General features: G+C 42.5%; 1 protein-coding gene and 1 long non-coding RNA gene across 11 annotated transcripts in view; one reads left to right on the top strand and one right to left on the bottom strand.

The window, feature by feature from the left end:
- LOC138745831 (uncharacterized) overlaps nt 1-6520 on the bottom strand; it is a 54709-nt gene extending 48189 nt beyond the window's left edge. For 5 of the 6 annotated variants that reach the window (XR_011346537.1, XR_011346539.1, XR_011346538.1 and 2 more), the window contains exons 1-2: nt 6484-6520; nt 2355-2700 (exon numbers count right to left, since the gene is read on the bottom strand). This is a non-coding gene — a long non-coding RNA (uncharacterized lncRNA). Of the gene's footprint in view, nt 1-2354; nt 2701-6449 lie in introns of all 6 variants that reach the window. The other variant, XR_011346541.1, reaches the window with a different exon arrangement.
- far1 (fatty acyl CoA reductase 1) overlaps nt 1-19559 on the top strand; it is a 112390-nt gene that overhangs the window by 71728 nt on the left and 21103 nt on the right. For 2 of the 5 annotated variants that reach the window (XM_069903132.1, XM_069903141.1), the window contains 6 exons: nt 2491-2670; nt 4027-4204; nt 8863-8907; nt 10747-10874; nt 11940-12007; nt 14063-14234. In XM_069903132.1, coding sequence (XP_069759233.1) covers nt 2491-2670; nt 4027-4204; nt 8863-8907; nt 10747-10874; nt 11940-12007; nt 14063-14234 — 771 coding nt within the window. Of the gene's footprint in view, nt 1-2490; nt 2671-4026; nt 4205-8862; nt 8908-10746; nt 10875-11939; nt 12008-14062; nt 14235-15058; nt 15231-19559 lie in introns of all 5 variants that reach the window. The other 3 variants (XM_069903170.1, XM_069903159.1, XM_069903150.1) reach the window with 3 other exon arrangements.

The raw sequence follows: 19559 nt of genomic DNA, 5'->3' as shown, positions 1-19559 counted from the left end.
ATCTTGTCACCAATTTCAGCCCTGATAATCTCTGACACTTCCTTGCCTGGATCCTGTGGTCTCACATCTCAAAGACACTTATTTTTTTATTTAGACATACAGCACTGTTTGTTGCTGCCTACCAGATAACTTACATCTCCAGTACGTTTCCCACATGCCTGCCCTCAACCCCCTCTTCAGAGAGAACAGCAATAGATTTACCCCAGTCCACACTTTTCACACTACCGACCTCTGAATCCAACACAAAATTCTCAGCCATTTCCACGGCTCCATTACAATCCCACCATCAGTTGTATCTTCTCATCCACTGCTTATTCTGGGGTTTTTTTTTCAGGATCACACTGTTGGTAAGTCCCTGATCCATTCATCCTGCCTATTCACCCCTCCATGTTCCCTGGCCCATTCTCCTTCCACTATTGCAGGGTAACACTAGTCTCTTCACTGCTTTCCTCAGTAGGGCTTAATCATCCATTGCTGGTGAGAAGGTTCATATGCACCTCCTCCAACCTGATCTACTGCATTCGGTGCTCCTGATATGGCCTCCTCTAAATTGGTGAAAGCAGGTGTAGACTAGGTGACTGTTTGGAGCAGCTACTGCACTCCTCCTGCAATAGCCATCTCTGGTTGAATGTCATTGAACTCTCCTTCCCACTCCCACGCTGACCTGTCTTCTTCACCTTCTCCATTACTCTGGAGAGGCTTCATGCAAACAGCAAATATTTTGGTTTATAACCTAATGGAATGAACAGTTTCCCAATTCCATGTAATCTGTGCCTCCAGCATTTTTCTCCAACACACCCACCTCTCCACCTTGTTCTTTCTTCACCTCTCCTGTCTTTCAATCATTCCTTCCCAATTTAGTTTGACTTTTACCCACCTCCCTGGTCTGCCACACAAGGACAATCTTACCCTCCCTCATCCTAGCCCTGAAACAGAAACTTTCAACTTTTGTTTCCTTTGATCCTGGAAGAATCTCAACACAGCTGTATGTTCCAGCTTCTGGAGCCTGCAGTCTCTCTTGACCTGGGTTGCCGTTAAACTGGTTGTACCTGCTCTGTGTGACTTTGCTGTTGGAATAGAAGTGGGCAGAAATCCAACTGTTCAACCTTGTAGTTAGAAATTGTAGGAACAGGTTCATTCAGAGAAAGTGAAATAAAATGGGACAAATTACAGTGCAAGCAGTCCATTAGTTACAAATACCCAACTGAGATGCACAAGATTGAGCTCCATGATATGATTATATTCATAGTAAAAACAAAATGCTGGAGGAACTAAGCAGGTCAAACAGTGTACTTTATGTAGCAAAGATAAAGATACATAATCAACTTTTCGGGCTTGAGCCTTTCATTAAGGTATGAGCAAAATGTAAGCAGGCGCCCGAACTTGAACACTGTTTGACAGCTGAGTTTCTCCAGCATTGTTTTTACTTCAATCATGGGTGTCTGCAGATTTTAATATTTTACTTTTGATTATATTCAGAGATCTGCATAAACATACCTTTGTTCCCAAGACTGAATGAAGGAATGTTGAACCAAAGGGTTGTTCTAAAAGGCAGTTTAATGTTTACATTAAATAAGTTTGGGTTCCTGTGAGTTAACCAAGGTTGTTATGGCATAAAATAATTAGTCACCTTCTATGCTGCCAAGTTACAATAGATATGATACTTGGTTCTTATGGTACTCTCTGTACTTGGATAACTTTAATCTCTGGTGATGGTTGGCTTGTATTCATTTCTAAAATGATTGGACATTAAAAATCCAGACTAATATACAGTAGAATCCCCATTTTCCGGCACCTCCAGAGATCACTGAAGCTGCACGTGTGAATTTTCTGGTTAACTGAAACACGCTATTACAATGACTAACTAATACATCTGCATAGAAGAATACACAGTTTAAAAGACAGAAGATGGTGTAAAATATTATGTCGTTTGGAAAAAAAAATTATTGTAGTATTATGTAAAGTTCACTTTAATTAGGTTATTCCCATATCTTACAAAATTTAAATTTGAACCCCAATTGCTGGCGCTGTAACAGCATTGTGCTCGATGCTACACTAACCATGTAATTAACCCTACTCTCCCAAGTTTACAGATAAAACCTTACTATTTATGCCTAATAAGAATAACGATTCTTGCAAAATAGTGATCGGGAGACACTTAGGGAGAGTCGACCCAGTGGTGAGTGGCATTGACTGACTCTTCATCCTGGGTGTTGCCATATTATTCAAACAGGGCACGACTGAATGTTTGCTCCCATCTTCACCAAGGGGTTGTGTGTTGCTTTGGAGAACATTTGATATTACAATTTTAAACTTTTATTTATTTAAAATTGTATCTTTATTTATTTACTCACTTTTTTTTGCCATTTTCCAGTTGCGGGTAATGGGGATTCTGCTATACTCTTCCACTTTGTATAAGAATATTCCTATGCATTTTGTTGCCTGTTGCCCTCTGCACTGAGGAGTTGATTGACGGTTCTTTTCTTGCAGAGATGCAATGCAGTTGAACGTGGTCGCCACACGCCAGCTCCTTGCTTTTGCACAGCTGATGAAGAAGCTTGAAGTTTTCCTTCATGTTTCCACTGCCTATGCGCACTGCAATCGCAAGCACATTGAGGAGGTCATTTATCCACCTCCAGTTGACCCCAAAAAATTGATTGAAGCTCTGGAGTATGTTTGTGGTCTTATTTCTTTCCAGCTCTTTGTAAAAGTAAATGGTGTGATTAGTTAGATATTTTTTCCCCCCTGCAGTAAAATTATGACTTTGTCTTTACAATTTAATCATTTTAAAACTTGGATAGATTCTGGGAATATTGAATTTTAACTGCTTTACTTGCATGCTTCACTCCAATACGTGCTTGAGGTCCACCACAGTCTCAATCTAATCCCTGAATGGGAACCTATCAGGTGTTAAATTGACTGTTGTGCTCAGGAGAAGGGAAATAATATTTTTTTTAATTCAACATTTGAACTTTGTAAAGTTCTGCTTTGAAAGGGTGGAAGCTTTTCCTCTGTTTGGATTTTTAAGTTTATGCTGTCCTATTGTTGGACTGATAAATTTTGCCCGATGAGCTAAAAGCTCCTGATTTCCCACCGCCCCCCCTCCCTTAAATTAGGCCAATTAAACTGTAGTAAAAACTGACCAGAATACTGGAGGTAAAGATATATTGACAAAATTTCGGGCCTGAGCCTTTATTCAAGATTTGAGTGTAGGAGTTTGGATGTTATGGTAAAGTTGTAGAAGACATTGGTGAGGCCAAATGTGGAGTTATGTCTGCAGTTTTGGTCGCCTAACTACAGGAAAGATATCATGAAGATTAGAAGATTGCAGAGAAGATTACTAAGATGTTTCCCAAACTTTAGGAACTGAGTTACAGGGAAAGGTTAAACAGGTTAGGCCTTTATTCCCTGGAGCATAGAAGAGAAAGGGAAAATTTGATAGAGGTATTTAAAATTATGAAGGGGATAAAGTTAATGTAGATAGGCATTTTCCATTGAGGGTAGGTGAGACACAAACCAGAGGACATTGGTAAAGGGGAAAAAGTTTATAGGGAACTTCTTCCATATAGAGTGGTGGGAGTGTGGAATGAACTGCCAGCTGAGGTGGTGATGACAGCCTCAATTTTAAGAAGAATTTAGACACGTACATGGATGGGAGGGCAATGGAGTGGGTGCAGGTCAGTGGGACTAGGCAAAAAAAATGGTTCGGCACAGACTAGAGGGGCTGAAGGGGCCTGTTTCTGTGCTGTAATGTTCTGTGGTTCTAATAGGCATTTCCTTGAAGGAAAGGAGTAGGAATTCTTTGCCTACCCCTTGAAGAAAGGCTCAGGCCCAAAATGTCGGCAATATAGCTTCATCTCCAACGGACGCTGCAAAACCGGCTGAGTTCCTCCAGCATTTCAGTGTGATTTTACTACAATTATAGCATCTGCAAAATTTCGTGTTTCACCCAATTAAACTGTTGATTTTAGCAAATAATTTGAAGGCTTCAATTTTTTTTCCCATGGTTTTCCATTTATCCCACAGGTGGATGGACGATGATTTGGTTCAGGACATTACAAGAAAGCTGATCGGTGAAAGGCCAAACACCTACACGTACACAAAAGCAATGGCAGAATATGTTGTGCAGCAAGAATGTGGGAACTTAAACGTTGCCATTGTTAGACCTTCTATTGTGGGAGCCAGCTGGAAAGAGCCATTTCCTGTAAGTTGATAAATAATTCCTTAAAACAAGGCACCCATGTAATAATTTAAATTGGCACCTTGAACGTTGTTAAAATCAAAGTCGTTCTGATTTTTTGGATGAGGGGATTGACCCATAAGGAGTAAGATTTGTCTATTTTCACTCTGGATTAGAAATATGGGATGTGATATTAATGAGTCATGTATGATTCTGGAATAGAAAAGGTTAACCAGCAACACTTTCCCCTTTCTCAATATCTTTCTAGGTGTTTTTACGCCGGGCCTCTGCTTCAAGGTCGGCTCCATCCATGGAAAAAAATTTGAACTTAACTTTTTATGGAGAAGCCCTAAAAAGCTGCTTTTATGAAGAGCGGCACCTCGTAATGTCCTCTGGAGCATTTGGAGGTGGACGAGTAGCGTCCATTGCCATGAGGTCTAACATGCGTGCTGAGCAATGGCTGTCTTCGTTACCTATAATCCCCCATGCAGCTGGAAGCACTCTAGGAAATGCAGAGTGATTCCAGCTGCATGGGGGATTATGGGTAACGAAGACGGCCATTGGTCCTTCTTCTAGCTCTTCTGCCCGGCACTACCCTGCTGGCATGCCAAGCACGGCTCTTTGCTCCCCTCTTATATCCAATGGAATCCCCGGCTCTGCTTTTTTGTCTCTACTCCTCAGCATCTGTCCTCCTCCTTCCCGGGCCATGGAGTTCAGCACCTGATCTAGGACAGCAAACTGCATTCAGACAGACTGTTGCACTGGACCCAGTCTTCTGAGCTGATCATCTGTTGCTTTCCAAAACAATAATTCATTAAATCATGTCCAATTAACACCTACTTGTGAAGTCCTTCAGCAAAGCAGTTTCTGTTGTCTTTACAAAGGCACTGGGAGCCTGGACTGTCTGGTTTGAGCCAAGCTCTTGCATTTTAAATGAGATCTGTTTTGAAGTTTACAGTTTACAGTGTGGAAACAGGCCATATCGGCCCTTCAAGTCCACCGGTTAAGTTTTTGTATTTGTTTGTGATCTACACTAAAAAAAACCCCCACAATTTATCTCCTTTAAAACCTATCTATACATAATATAAAATATAACATAATCTGTCACAAGAGAATATCTGCCTTTACATTCACTTTATTTTCCTCTATAAAAAGGCCTCTGTCTCCATCTCGGGAGAGGAGCTTTTACAAACCCACCGAGTCCCACGACTACCTTAATTACATTTCCTCACACTCAAACCCCAGCAAGGATTTTATTCCCTTTTTGCAATTTCTCTGTCTTTGCCACATCTGTTTCCAAGATGAAGTCTTCCATTCCAGATCATCTGAAATGTCTGCTGCCTTCCACAAATGTGGCTTCCCCTCCACCACCATCAACTCAGGCCTCACCCGCAACTCCTCCATTTCCTGCTCCTCTGCCCTGGCCCCCTCTGCCCTGAGATGTAACAAACACAGGATTCTCCTTGTCCTCACTTATTTGCCTCCTTATCCAACACATTATCTTCTGCAATTTCAGCCACTTACAACAGGACCCCACCACGAGACACATCTTCCACTCTTTGCCTTCCATAGGGACCAGACACTCTGTGACTCCCTTGTCCACTCATCTCTCCTAACCAAGTATCCCCCTAGCACCTTGCCCACGCCAAGCTTTCTCCCCCCGCCCCCCTCTCCACCCTCACCTTGCCTAGTGGCTGCAGGAGGTGCCACACGTGCCCACACCTCCTCCCTCACCACCTTTTGGGGCCCCAAACAGTCATTTCAAGTGAAGCAGCACTTCAATTGTGTATTCGTGGGAGTTATCTATTGCATCTGGTGCTCCCTTTGTCGCTTTCTCTACATTGGAAAGACTGGGTGCAGACTGGGATATTTACTTTGTCCACATCAGTGACAGGGGTCACCCAGCAGCCAACCACTTCAATTCTGCACCCCACTTTCATGCTCAAATGTCTGTCCATGGCCTCATGTACTATTCCACCAAGACCACCTGTAAATTGGAGGAACAGCACTTGATTTTCCATCTGGGCATTCTTCAACTGGATGGCATTAGCATCAGCTTCTCTGGTTTCTGCTAACCTACTCTTCGTTCTCCTTCCCTTCCCTTTGTTTTGAGTGTTGGCATCTCCCTAACAGATAGTATCCCCTTTCAAATTGCCCCGTAAAACAGGGTTAATTGGGCAATTTACTCGGTTAAAGACTTTGGGATCGGGTTATTTGAAAGTTCCTAACCGGGCAAGCCTGGTCAGAATTGATCCAGGTCCTGACCTACCTCAGAGGTGGTCTGGGAACTCACGAAAACTTACCGGGGCATCCTCTGCTCATTTGAAAGGACAAAATGGCTTACCTGGTAAATCTCGTGATGTCAGCGCTTGTGTCACAGGCACATTGTGTCACAATGTAGGATCAATGGCTGTCTTCTTTGCCCATAATCCCCCATGCCACTGGAACTGCTCTGGTGCTGGCAGAGTGGTTTCAGCCGCGTGGGGATTATGGGTAATGAAGATGGCCATCACTCCCGCATTGAGCTATCCCTGCGAACCGGAGTGGTATATCGCGGCATCACCCCCTCCCCCCGTTTTTGGCAGCGCCCCATTATTTTTGGGCTGATTTTCATTCCTGATTTGGGTTTAAATTATTTGGACATATGACAATACTGTTTGGCAGCACTGCCGAATTTGGGAGCATAGTCCCACAATCAGAAGGACAGCCACTTTGGACTGAGATGTTGAGAAATTTCTTTACATTGAAGACTAAATTTTAAGATGTCATGATGCCTGGATTGTACTGAATCGAAGAGGAAGCTCTTGAGCCATAAACTGTTTGTCAGTTGAGTAAGTAATCAAAGTGCTTGGTCAAAAAGGTAGATATTAAGAAACATCTGAAAAAGAAGTAGAAGATGGACAAGGAGCAGTCCCAGATTTTATTGACCAATCAAAAAGGGTTAAGAAAATTGGGAGTCACCAGACAAAAAGTTCGGCTCTCTAACATTTTGTGTGCAGACTGCAGAGCTTCTCTGACCTTGTATGCTGTGTTCCCATAAATGTCCCTGTGTTTTAAGCTGCTGCTTGGAACAGTTGCTGGTATTTAAATTTTAATTTTAGACACACAGTTCGGTAACAGGTCCTTTTGGCCCATGAGCCTGTGCCACCATTTTGAACGGTTGGAGGAAACCCACACAGACTTGAGAATGTACAAACTCCTTACAGGCAGTGCCGGATTCAAACCCCAGTTCTGATCACTACCACTGTAACTGCTTTGTGCTAACTGCTAAGCTAATAGTGCCGCATTAGAGTTAGATTTTCACCACCACCAAAGCAGTGGTGCCTTCAGCAGTCATCTCTAATTCCCCCCCCCCCCCCAACTAAATCCCAAGAGTGCTAAACAATGAGCGTGTCTGGTCTTGGTGGGCCAGATTGCCAACAGATAAGTTGTTCTGATTGTACAAGTCCAACATGATGAAACAGTGTTCTCCGATCCTCGGTGCAAAACTTGCAGACACTCAACTGGACATAATATATATACAGATAAACAATACATATGCTGGATGAGTATTCATATATACAAATAAATAAATGTTGTTTCATGAATATGAGAGTCTCGATGGTCAGTGTGAGCAGTTCCTTTGGTCATTCAGCAAGCTCACTGCCTGTGGGAAGAAGCTGTTCCTCAGCCTGGTGGTGCTGGCTCTGATCCTCCTGTATCTCTTCCCCGATGGGAGCAGCTGAAAGATGCTGTGTGAGGGGCGGAAGGGGTTCTCAACTGTATCTTTCTTTAATGCTAGTTTCCAGTTGTTTTATTCTTCATGAGGTGTGGATGTTGCCAGGAAGATTTGTATTTTATGTTCACCCTAAATTTCTTCTCTAAGGGGGCCTTGCTCTCTATTTCAGATTGATGTTAAGAAGTCTCCCAACTCAGGAGGGGGAGGGAGGGGTCACATCCCATGAGGCCATTGCGTCCGCCATGCCTCAGTTTTCCAGCAACTCCCCTGTATCGTGGGAGGATGAGACAATCATGATCACCTTCAGCATCCCAGGATGTGTCCTGAACAGGTGGTTGGTTGTTTTGAACATAACTGGCCAAATTCAGATTTCAGATTTATCATCAAAGTTACATACACAGCAACACGTACAACCATGAGATTCTTTTTCTCTCAAACCTCCTTATTAACAATTTCCACCCATCAGATATTGCCACAACCTCCCCTACTATGGAGACATAGGAGGAGAAATAGGCCATTCAACCCATTGAGTATGACCTATCATTTAATCATGAGCTGATCCATTTTCCCACTCAGCCCCACTGCCTGGCCTTTTCTCCCCATAACCTTTGATGCCCTAGTTCATCAAGAACCCATCAATCACTGCCTTAAACACCTGGCCTCACAACTGCCTGTGGCAACAAATTCCACAGATTCACCATCCTTTGGCTCAAGAAATTCCCCCACACATCTGTTCTATGGCAGCATTGTTACTCCAGGTTGAAGAACGATAAATTCAATCCAGGAAGGGCATTGGTGAATAAAATGGGCTTCTGTACCATTCAGTTATTTTCATCGTCACCTGTACTATTTTTATTCTGGTTTTGCATTTTGGGTTGATTAGTTTTTTTTTAAGAAGATAATTAATATTGTTGTTAAGTATCAGGACTTTGAGTATGCTTTATTTTCTATCTTCTGCCACCAGGGCTGGATTGACAATTTCAATGGACCAAGTGGACTCTTCATTGCTGTAAGTAATGCAAGGCTGACTATCCTTAGCAAAGTAAAGTACTCATCACCTATAACCCAAGAGGCTATTAGCTAATACTGCTGTGTGATATCCATTGCAGTGTGTCGGCTGCATCGCTCGCATTACTTCATGTTGATCGCTAGAAACTGGAAGATATAATGTAGATTCAGATACTATTTAATGTCATGAAGTAAAACAGAAAAGTAATATTTTACGATATTACCTTTAGTCTGCCACAAGGCAGACAAAGATTTGCCATTAGCAATGGCTGGTGCTCATTACAGCCAGAGAAAGAGAAGCAAACGAGAGTCCTCCCAGACTCAAAGTTCCCGTGGATTCGGCTCCAGTGTTTCCGCAACTTCTGCAGCCACACAAGACTCCAGTTCAAACCATCAGCAACCTGACCCCAGATCCAAACCTCCGACACCATGAGGAAGCCTTCAGTGCCCAAGGCCCTTTGGGAGCTCTTCTTGCCCTCAATGACCTCTCGAATCCTGGTTCTGATACCAGGTTCTCATGAGGCAGTCTCCAGCACCCAGCAGCGTGGTGTGAGTTCTTTGACCTCAGGTAGTCAGCAGCCCACAGCCTGCGTGTCCTTCAGCTGCAGAGCTCCTCGCTGGTCCGTCGCCATCCTTGGGTCGTCTCCTCTTTTCCTTCTCAATGGGAAGGAAGGGGTGTTCTCCCTGATACTGCTCTGCCAGAGTTTGCAGCCCTCATGTCTGCTGCTGAACGCAGGTGGGTCCAGCTTGGGCCCAGACCTGCGGTTGCAGCATTTTAAATAAAAACACCGTCTGCTACTTTAACAGGCTGTTGAAAGTCTGTAACGGAGCCACCAGCTGTGGGACCGGGTGGTAGGACCCCAGAAGGGAGCACTTTGTCTCCGCTTCCTGCTCTCCTGGGTCCATACCAGCGGCATCGCTGCCATTACAGCAGCCCCATAATTTTTTTTCCTATAATCTACCATCACACGAGATCTTAAAATGTTTGTGATAACACATGGTATGTCCTGAAGAAGTTGTAATGTGTTTTACAAAACCTTTGACTATATTTAACTGTACTGGCAAATGAACTTTATAATACCATGTCAACGAGACTTGTGTAATCATCAGTTTAATATGATATTGTTTTGTCTACATGCATATTTAAGCTAGTTTCCAACTTCTGTTTACCCAGTGTATGTTAGGTGCAGAAGTTGAATTGGTATGGATTTTGGTTGCCGTCACAAGTCAGCGACTGCCCACCGTTCTTTGTCCAAGGATTCTCTGTTTGTCTTGTTCAATGTAGCTTGAGCTCGTGATTAACTTCCTAATTATGGACATGATTAACAGCCTGATTATGGACACTGAATCGTGTTTGGTCCGCATTGTCCTACAATGGTAGAATCAGTGGCAAAGAACAACTGGTCTAAACTAAGTTTTGCTTTAGTTCTTCAGAACAGACGCATTCAAAATGCTTCCAACGCACGCTTAGTGTTGCCAAAATTCACTCCATTTGATTTTGCGATTAATCATTGGTAATACAAGAAAGAAAAGTGATTTTAAAAAAAACACGTACACTTAAATTTAGACGTACCACATGGTAACTGGCCGTAGAATTTACCTAGAATATTCTACTTCTGTCACAGAGCCTCATCTTCCAAAAATGCATTTCAGGTAATTGAGTGGAGCTCCCAATGTGCATTTTGCTTGCATGGAGAACATGTGATATTTAAACACTTGAATGTTTTGTGCATAAAGACAATATTTCAGCTGCAAACTCTGGCTGGTCACGTACTGTTGAGAAATGTAGCATTATTGTGAATGTTTGCCCTCTCCCATATCTGTTTGGTTCATCTTGCAGGCTGGGAAGGGAATCCTGCGCACTATGAGAGCAGCAAACAGTGCTGTAGCAGACCTGATCCCAGTGGACGTGGTTATAAACATGACTCTGGCAGCTGCATGGTACTCTGGAGTTCATAGGTACAGCAGGTGACTCCACCAAATTTAAGAGCTACTGCACTTTTAACAGGGCCGGGAATTCTTCAGAAAGTACTCATTGGAAGGGTGACCTACAAATAGAGAGTAGGATTGGTTGGTGCTCAAATTGAGAAGAATGAAATGTCATCTCCAAAAGTGAGAAGGTCTGGAAGGAATCAACTTAGGTGCTGAGGGCCAGTTTCAAAAGATTTGGCCCATAAGAAATAGGAGCAGAACTAGGCCATTCAGCCTGTCGAGTCTGCACTGCCATTCCATCATGAGCTAATCCATTTTTCCACTCACCCCTCTCCCCTGCCTTCTCCCCATAACCTTTAATATCCTGACTATTCAGATACCCATCAATCTCTGTCTTCAATGCACGCAATGATCTGGCTTCCACAGCCACTCATGGTAGCAAGTTTCAGAGGTCCACCGCTCCCTGACTAAAGAAATTCCTCTGCAACTCTGTTTTAAACAGGCGCCCTTCAATCCTGAAGTTGTGCCCTTTTGTCCTTGATTCCACTACCAAGGAAAACAACTTTCCACATCTACTCGTCCAGGCCTTTCAACATTCAAAATGCTTCTATGAGGTTCCCTCCTCATTCTCAACTAGTCACAGATTGTAGATGCTGGAATTTGGAGCAAAGAAAACAATCTGCTGGGAGTAAAAGAATGGCAAACGTTTCAGGTCGGATCCCTTTATCAACATTAACCATTCTTTTTCTCCGACTGATGTTACATACACAGTATGATTGTTTTTACTCGTTTGAAAGGCCTAGATTCTGACTTTATTTAGATTTTGTCCCTATTCACCAGTTCAAATATTCTTCATGTTTCCCAGAATAGCTTCCTATCTCATGATAGGGATGTAAATGAATCATAGAACTGGGGCGTTCAGGTAGAGATTTTAGTGTGATACCAGATTGCCATTGGTTATCCCTTCCCACAAACCTTTATACTGACTCCTGGGTTTAAGTTTTACAGATGAATGCTGTTTTCATTGTCTGTGTTCATTGTATTATTTTCAGAACCATCTGGTGCATCCACATTACTGAGTGTTCTAATTTTCCCCTTCAGGCCCAGAAATATATTGGTTTACAACTGTACCACAGGTGGCACCAATCCTTTCCACTGGGGTGAAGTTGGTATGAAATGTCGCTTATTGTTTGCACAGATGATAACTGCCCGCACTTTTTCGTATCATCCTTGTTTTGTGCTAAACCGTGAAATGTAGCATTGGAATAATCAACTGCATGCAGCAGCGGTCTGAAATTTTCTGCCGAGAGGAAGCAATGGGAGATACCTAAAAGTGTACACGTTATGGTCCTTTTGCATGGGTAGCTTTTCCTGCATGATTTTGAAGCCTCTTGCAGTTACATGACCCATGGAGTTAAATTACACAAGGAGATCATTTGACTGCCCTGTCGTCTCCTGGCAAATTGCCTGCATGGCACTGCTGCTTGTACAGAAAAGAAAGTCACCACTACAACTTAGGTAATATATTGAGGTTGAAAAGTACAATGTGTGCTTCTTAATGTTGCTGTGAGTAAAATAATGATTCAGATTAATTTTCTTCCACTTGCAACAAACACAATTTTGGCCTGGAAAATATCTCAAATTTATTTTTATATTTTTGTGGGTCAATTGTCTCTCAAACTAGTCTTTCACAAAGTTTTATTGTTTCTAGCTTTTGATTACTTTTGTTTGAAAGCTCTCCTGTGGTGTACTCTAAGTTTTTAGGTGACATTTTCTTTCACGTGATCTTCCCATGCTGCTTTTCAAAATTGGTGGAGTTCCGGTCCAGCTAAGTTTGTGTTCCAAAGCAATCCCAAATGGCCCAGGAATAAAAAAGTTGCCAATTCCTTTGTAATCAAAGTTGCCTTGACTCCATTTAACTTCATTTCCATTAAACGTTCACCATTTCGCATTTGTCCGAGCCTCCCCATCTTTCAAATTAAACGTGCTTTTTTCTCTTTTTAATAAACTGCTTTGTTCAAAATAAACTGCAACCAATGAGACTTTGAAATTGGAGTTGTTGGACTGTGAACATAGGACTTCAATTGAGCATTGGGCACCTGGATATTACATTTTTAAGTGCTTTCAGTAAGCAGATATTTAAAAATAAATTCCACGGAAGTTAGTTGTTTCCATTTGAGGTGAAAGTTGGTTTTGTATAGGTTCAAACTATTGCTATTGATGGCCAATGCAATTATAAAATGTTTCATGCACATCTTGAAGTGTCTTAAAGTACACTGAAAAGTAATTGTGTTTTACAATTAAAATACAAGTAGGCTGTTAAAGGAGTAAAATTTCAACTTTAAAAGCTTTTAAAAAACATTAATGTTCCTTTATCAATGCAGATTTGTATTTAATAATTTTCCCGAGTGTAACACAAAGATGGCATTGAGTGGGAGAATTAGTCTAAAGCAGTAGCTCAGCACTTTGATGCAGACAAAAGTTTAGTATGCTCCAATTCATCATTTGCTTGCCTCGTATTTCAGATGAAGACTAATTTCACCTCTTAAGTAACCAAGCAGGTTCCCTTTGTGCCTCTCATACAATGCACAAAGCCAATTTTGAAAGGCACCTCCTGTGTACTAATGTAGTCTTTGTGTCCCACTGCCAGTTTCATCTCATGGTAGTCATTCTGCAGCTGACAGGATTACGTGTTAAAGACATGTTACAATTGGGTGTTTGGGTCTGCTGGAATTTTGAAATGCCTTTTTGCCTCCTCAGTGGGTAGTCACTTTGGCATTGCAGTTCTTTCTTTTGAAAAAAACAACAACAGAAAATCAAATTCTAGTCCTAATGCATCTTTCAAAAATAAGAACTGTTTAATTCTACTTTGGTCAGATTGTTTAGTTCCCCAACTGAACATAAATCAAGTGGTAATACTGCCAGAACTTTGTAAAATGACACCGAATTACATAGCAAGTCCTTATCTCTTGATCATGGAAGAATTACGTGATCAATAATCAGTGATTGGCAAATCTTGAGACATTTTATTGATTGCCCTGTGAAATTGCATTGCTAATTTCTGGTAGTGCCACTTGTGATGACCAAAGATAACTTGTGCAGCGGGTCTGATGCTTCCTTCACAACTCCTCCCCCCACCCCCAAATAATCCTTGTTGACCTTGCTTGAAGGTTTTGAGCAGATGCAGAAAATCAACATACTGTCGTGCAACTTTTCTTCCTCAGAATACCATGTAATATCCACTTTCAAGAGGAATCCTCTCGAACAGGCCTTCAGACGGCCCAATGTAAATCTAACCTCCAATCACTTGATCTATCAGTACTGGATTGCTGTAAGCCACAAGGCCCCAGCATTCCTGTATGATGTCTACCTCAGGCTTACTGGAAGAAAACCAAGGTAATGGTGGCTAGCTTTACCCTGTATGCTTAACTGAATCAATAAAAATGTACTCTAATTCTCAGCCCTCAATGTACAGCGCCTCCACAAAGCCATTTAATGTCTAAAGGACCTCAGCAATTGGCTGCTTGATCAGAGCTACCATGAGTACTAATCGGTGATCTGGTGTGTGTCTTTGTGTGTGATGTCACACTTTCCAAAGGGATGAAATAGTATAGTGCACAACTAAATGCTCTCATGTCAGTTAATCGTGAAATTGGTGAAGCTTAGATTTGTTAACCCATTTAAAGGAAGTCTTCCAGCTTCAAAGTATTCAACCATGATCATTCCTCAGATTCTGGCTTCAGAGAGGGGACAGTTGGGTCAGAGGGACAGAGAAAACACTGGAGAAGGGGAAGGGTCTTGTGTTTGCACTTGATTATAGTGTCCTGTGGATGGGCAAGAAGTGCTTGTATATTTGAGATATGTTTCCCATCATCCAGCAGGTGCTGAAAATTTGAAATAAAAGTAGACACTGCTGATAACAGTCAGCAGGTTAGACAGCATCTGTGGAGAGAGAAGCTTGGATGTCTGACCATGAGGGGTTACTAACTCCAAGGAAGCAGAGGATTGACGCAGGGCACCAGAAAATGGTGTTGACTCTTTCTACAAATGCAGAGTGTTATCAGTATTTTCTGAGTTCATTTATAGGAGTGAATTTTATCTGAAATGGAGCAATGTTTTATGACTTTGAAGCCTGGAGTTTTCCTTTAAATCTTTTACTATCCCACTAGTATCTGGTATGTGATGTTCAAAAAAAGCAGTAATATTTATTTTCTCTGCAGAGTATCATGTAAATATGTCCTTCAAGATGAATCCTTTAGAACGGGCAATGAGACGCCCAAATGTAAACCTGCGTTCCAATCCCATTTTGAACCAATATTGGATTGCTGTCAGTCATACAGTACCTGCATTGTGTTATGATGCTTTTCTCATGCTGACTGGTCACAAACCCCGGTAAGAATAGCTCGGTGAAGAATTGCCTTTGCATTGGCAGTGTTTTGGAAACTCACTAAAGCTGGCTTTGGTAACACTATTTTTGAAGCTGTTTAACGATGCATTTTTTGCTTTTTGTAAGATGGTGCGCCAATCTTAATCACGTCAGTTGGCTGCTGTAAATTACCCTTAAATCAGCCAGTCTTGAGCCATCCTCCAGCTGTCCACAGCCCGGTATGAATCCCTCAATCACAGTGGCCAGCAGTCCACAGCCTGTGTGGGTTCCTCACTTCGAATCATCAACAGCTTGCTGCCCACATGTTTCTTCAACCGCACTGGTCCACCGCTGTGGTCATCTCCTCAGCTTCTTCTCAAACAGGGAGGGTAATCTCCCCATTTTCTGGTGCCCTGCGTCAATCCTCTGCTTCCTTGGAGTTAGTAACCCCTCATGGCTGCTGCCGATCACAGACACTGCCATCTCGGGCGCAGGTCCCGTGGTTGCAGTATTTTTAAATAAAACTACCATTGGCTCCATTAACAGGTCATTTAAAGCCTGTATGGAGCTGACAGCAGTTGGACTGGACGGTTGGACCCCGCGGGAGTGCTGTGACTCTGCTATCCGCTGGTCTGCACCAGCGGCAGTGCTGTGTTACAGCAACTCCAGCAGCGCCATCATTTTCCCTACCTAAACTACCTCCAAGACCAAACGGCAGGGAATACGGGGTGATGTGATTTGGAGGGGAATCTAACCCTTGCTTCATTAATTGTTTTGGAATGCCAAGTGCAGTTGCTTAGGTATATTGGAAAACGTGTGCCAGTGTTGGGAAGTGAGCCTACCTGAAGAAAGCATGCATCTGCGCTCGATGGAGGTGCACAAGAGACTGTGGATGCCTAAGCTGGAACACAAATCAATCTAGAGGAACTCGGTCGAGTGACATCAGTGGGAGCTGATCAACATTTCATGTCGGAACCCATCATCAAGACTTAGAGTGCAGAGAGGAGAGAGTCAATCTAATTTATAAACTCATCAAATCTCCCAGCCTCGATGAAGGATTCTGCCAAAATGTTTATCATTCTCTTTTCTTCCACTGATGCAGCTCGACCCAGGAGGTGGTTCTTTGCTTGTATGCTTGCTGTTGATTTAATTTAATTTAGACATACTGCACAGTACCTGTGCCACCTAGATACCCCAATTAATCTACATCGCCTGTACATCTTTGAAAGCTGGGATGAAACCAGAGCACCTGGAGGAAACCCACTCAGACATGGGGAGAGCGTACAAACTCCTTTCAGGCAGCGCTGGATTTGAATCCGGGTTGCTGGTACTGTAATAGTGTCGCGCTAACCATTAGCTGCTCATTGATCTTGAATGCCTCTCGGCTGATGGAGTAGTTGCTGAGATGAACTTCTGCTGATCCTTGTTTGGTATAGAGATTGATAGCATTCATCAGGCAGCTGATGGTGGTTTGCCCTTAGAGTATTAGAAATGAATCTCTGGCATTGAAATTGAGTTGTTCATGGTAAACTTGTGTGGTGTCAATGTAGAACATGATTCAGTTTGAATTTATTACAGAAGCACAAGTATTATTAAAGCTCAGCTGTGCCTGAATATGTAATTACCTGTTTTGGTGGTCCGAAATCTGCCAAACAGCTGGAGCACAATTTGTAGTTTGCAATAAAAAGGGTTGTCGGTTAACTCTTTTGGCATTTGTTGAAGATCGCTGGTGAAGGAGTGCTTTCCGTGTACTTTGTTTTTTCAGAGCTAGAACAGTTTGTTTTGTCCTTGCAGATGAATTGCAAGCTCTGAATCCATCCCCGAGATTAGATAGCTAGCTTTATCAATGGCGTTCCAAGAAACTGCTGACATTAGAATCTGGAACAAATAACAAGCTGTATTCAGGGATTAATAGAAACTGGTGTGGAATATAGTGAATGTAGAGGTTCACAAAAATGATTCCTGGAATGAAAGGATTATGATGAGTTTGACAGCTCTTGACCAGTATTTGTTGGAATTTTGGGGAATCGCATTGAGACATTTTGAATGTTGAAAGGCGTGAACAGAGTAGATGTAGAAAGATTGTTTCACTTGGAGGCAAGTTTAGGACAAAAGGGCACAACTTCAGGATTGAAGGGTGTTCCCTTACAACTGAGATGTGGAGGAATTTCTTTAACCACAGAGTGGTAAATATGTAGGATTTATCGTGGAGGTCAGGTCACTCTCTGTATTTAAGGCAGAAATTGGCAGGTGCTTGTTTAGCCAGGGCATCAAAGGTTATGGAGAGTAGGCAGGGCAGTGGGGCTGAGTGGGAAAATGGATCAGCTGATCAGCTCATGATTGAATGGAGGGGAAAACTCGATGGGCTGAATAGCCTTTTTCTGTTCTCTTGTCTCATGGTGTAATCTGGGTCTTCCATTTCACTCAACTTAGGTATTTGGGCTGAATCAGATAGGTGATGATACAAATTGCATGGAGTTGTCGAGAGAAAATCTAGGAAGAGAATCCTGAACCCGCTGTGCAGTTTGGTTTTCCAGTTAAAACACAATACTGAAGAATTTGGACAGGTACATTGATTGGAGGGGTATGGAGGGCTATGGTCAGGTTGCAGGTCAATGGGACTAGGGAAAATAATAGCTTGGAATGGACTAGAAAGGCTGAAGGGCCTGTTTCTGTGCTGTCTTGTTCTATGGATTTGGGCTTGACTTCTTCATCAAGGTATGAACAAAATGTAGGCAGGCACCTTTACCTTCACCTTACTGAAACATTATTCTTGCTATATACGTTACACTGTGTGACCTGCTGAGTTTCTCCAGCATTGTGTTTTTGCTGCAGACTTTCATGTTTTTCCTTGGTTTTCCAGTTGATGTTTTAAGTGACTGAAAGTAAAGAAACTGAATAATGATCGATATTTACGAGCTGCTGATTACATTTGTCATTGATGTGAGGCACCGTAAGTAGTGGCGAGTCAGTTGGTGAGGATTTAGCTTTATTTTCCATTGAGGTGGTAAGCTCTTGGAGCAAGATTCCAGGCTTGCCAGAGAGCCCTCATTCACTACATGCCTGCGCAAAAGGCATCAGTGACTTGAGAGATGGGAGATCCTGGAATGTGGAGCACTAAAACCAACTCCTGCTGTGGAACTCAGTGGGTGAGGCAGTGTCTGGGGAGGGAAAAGAGTGGTTGATGTTTTGTGTGGAGACCCTTCATCGAATGGCACGAGTATTGAATTCACCAATTTTGTGCAACCCCCTCCTCTTCTGTCCCTTTCTCCGTTTGATCTACCCATGTGCCCTCGGGCGATGGGCAGGTATGGGATCCTCAATCCCCTTCCCCCACTGTTACAGTCTGCCCACCATGCCTCTCACTTGGTTCCACTTACACCCTCCTTCTTAAATTTCATAATTTGCACCCTTTGTAGCCTCCACGAATTATCCTCCAGCCTCTTGTCATTATCTTCACCTTCCTACTCCCACTGGATTCTATTTGCCAATCAACCCTTCCTCGCCAGGATACACCTGTAGCTTGTCGTCTCTTTCCCTCCCTTCCCCATTGCTTCTGTATTCTTTCATTCAGAGAAAGGGGCTCGACCTGATTCCATTTCTCTTCTATCAATCCTTATTTGTTTGAGAAAAGAAAATGAGGTTTGGTCTTTAAAACTAAGGTTTTTGTAGAGTTGACGCAGAGAATATTTCTTCATGTGAGTTAGTGCACAACTGGTGGGCAGCACGGTTTGTGTAGCGGTTAGTGCGACATTATTACAGTATCAATGACCCGGTTTCCAATGCGATCTTGTCTGTAAAGAGTTTGTATGTCCTCCCTGTGTCTGCATGTGTTTCCTCCATGGGCTCCGGTTTCCTCCCATTGTTTAAAACGTACATGGACAGGATAGGCTTGTGGGCCCATAGGGCCTGTTACCGTGCTGAATGTCTAAAAATTAAATAGAGGATATCAAGATAACAACATCACCAAGAAATTCAAACAAAGCTACTTCATCAGTGGTGAGATTCTGGGACAAGCCCATTACAGATTGGATGGGGTGAAAAGTTTAGATGAACTTCAGAGGAGGCTGGAGTAGAAAATAAACTGATACATTTGGTTGTTTATTGTCATTCATGTGTACTGAGATACAGTTATAAGCTGTGTTTTGTGTGCTATCCAGGCAAGTCAGTTCATACAAGTACAGCAAGTAGTGCAATAAAACAAAAGTGCAAGGTGTAGTATTTATAGTAAGTCAACAAGTGCAGGGTGTTGTATTACAAAAACCAAGCGCAAGTATAGAGCAAAGGAATACTGTTTGTTATGAATATACATCAATCAACGAGGCTTGTATAATTTTTTTTAAATTAGACATCTA

This window comes from Narcine bancroftii, chromosome 1 (genome assembly GCF_036971445.1).
Source record: "Narcine bancroftii isolate sNarBan1 chromosome 1, sNarBan1.hap1, whole genome shotgun sequence".
Lineage (NCBI taxonomy): Eukaryota > Metazoa > Chordata > Chondrichthyes > Torpediniformes > Narcinidae > Narcine > Narcine bancroftii.
This window is presented reverse-complemented; position numbering and strand designations above follow the sequence as displayed.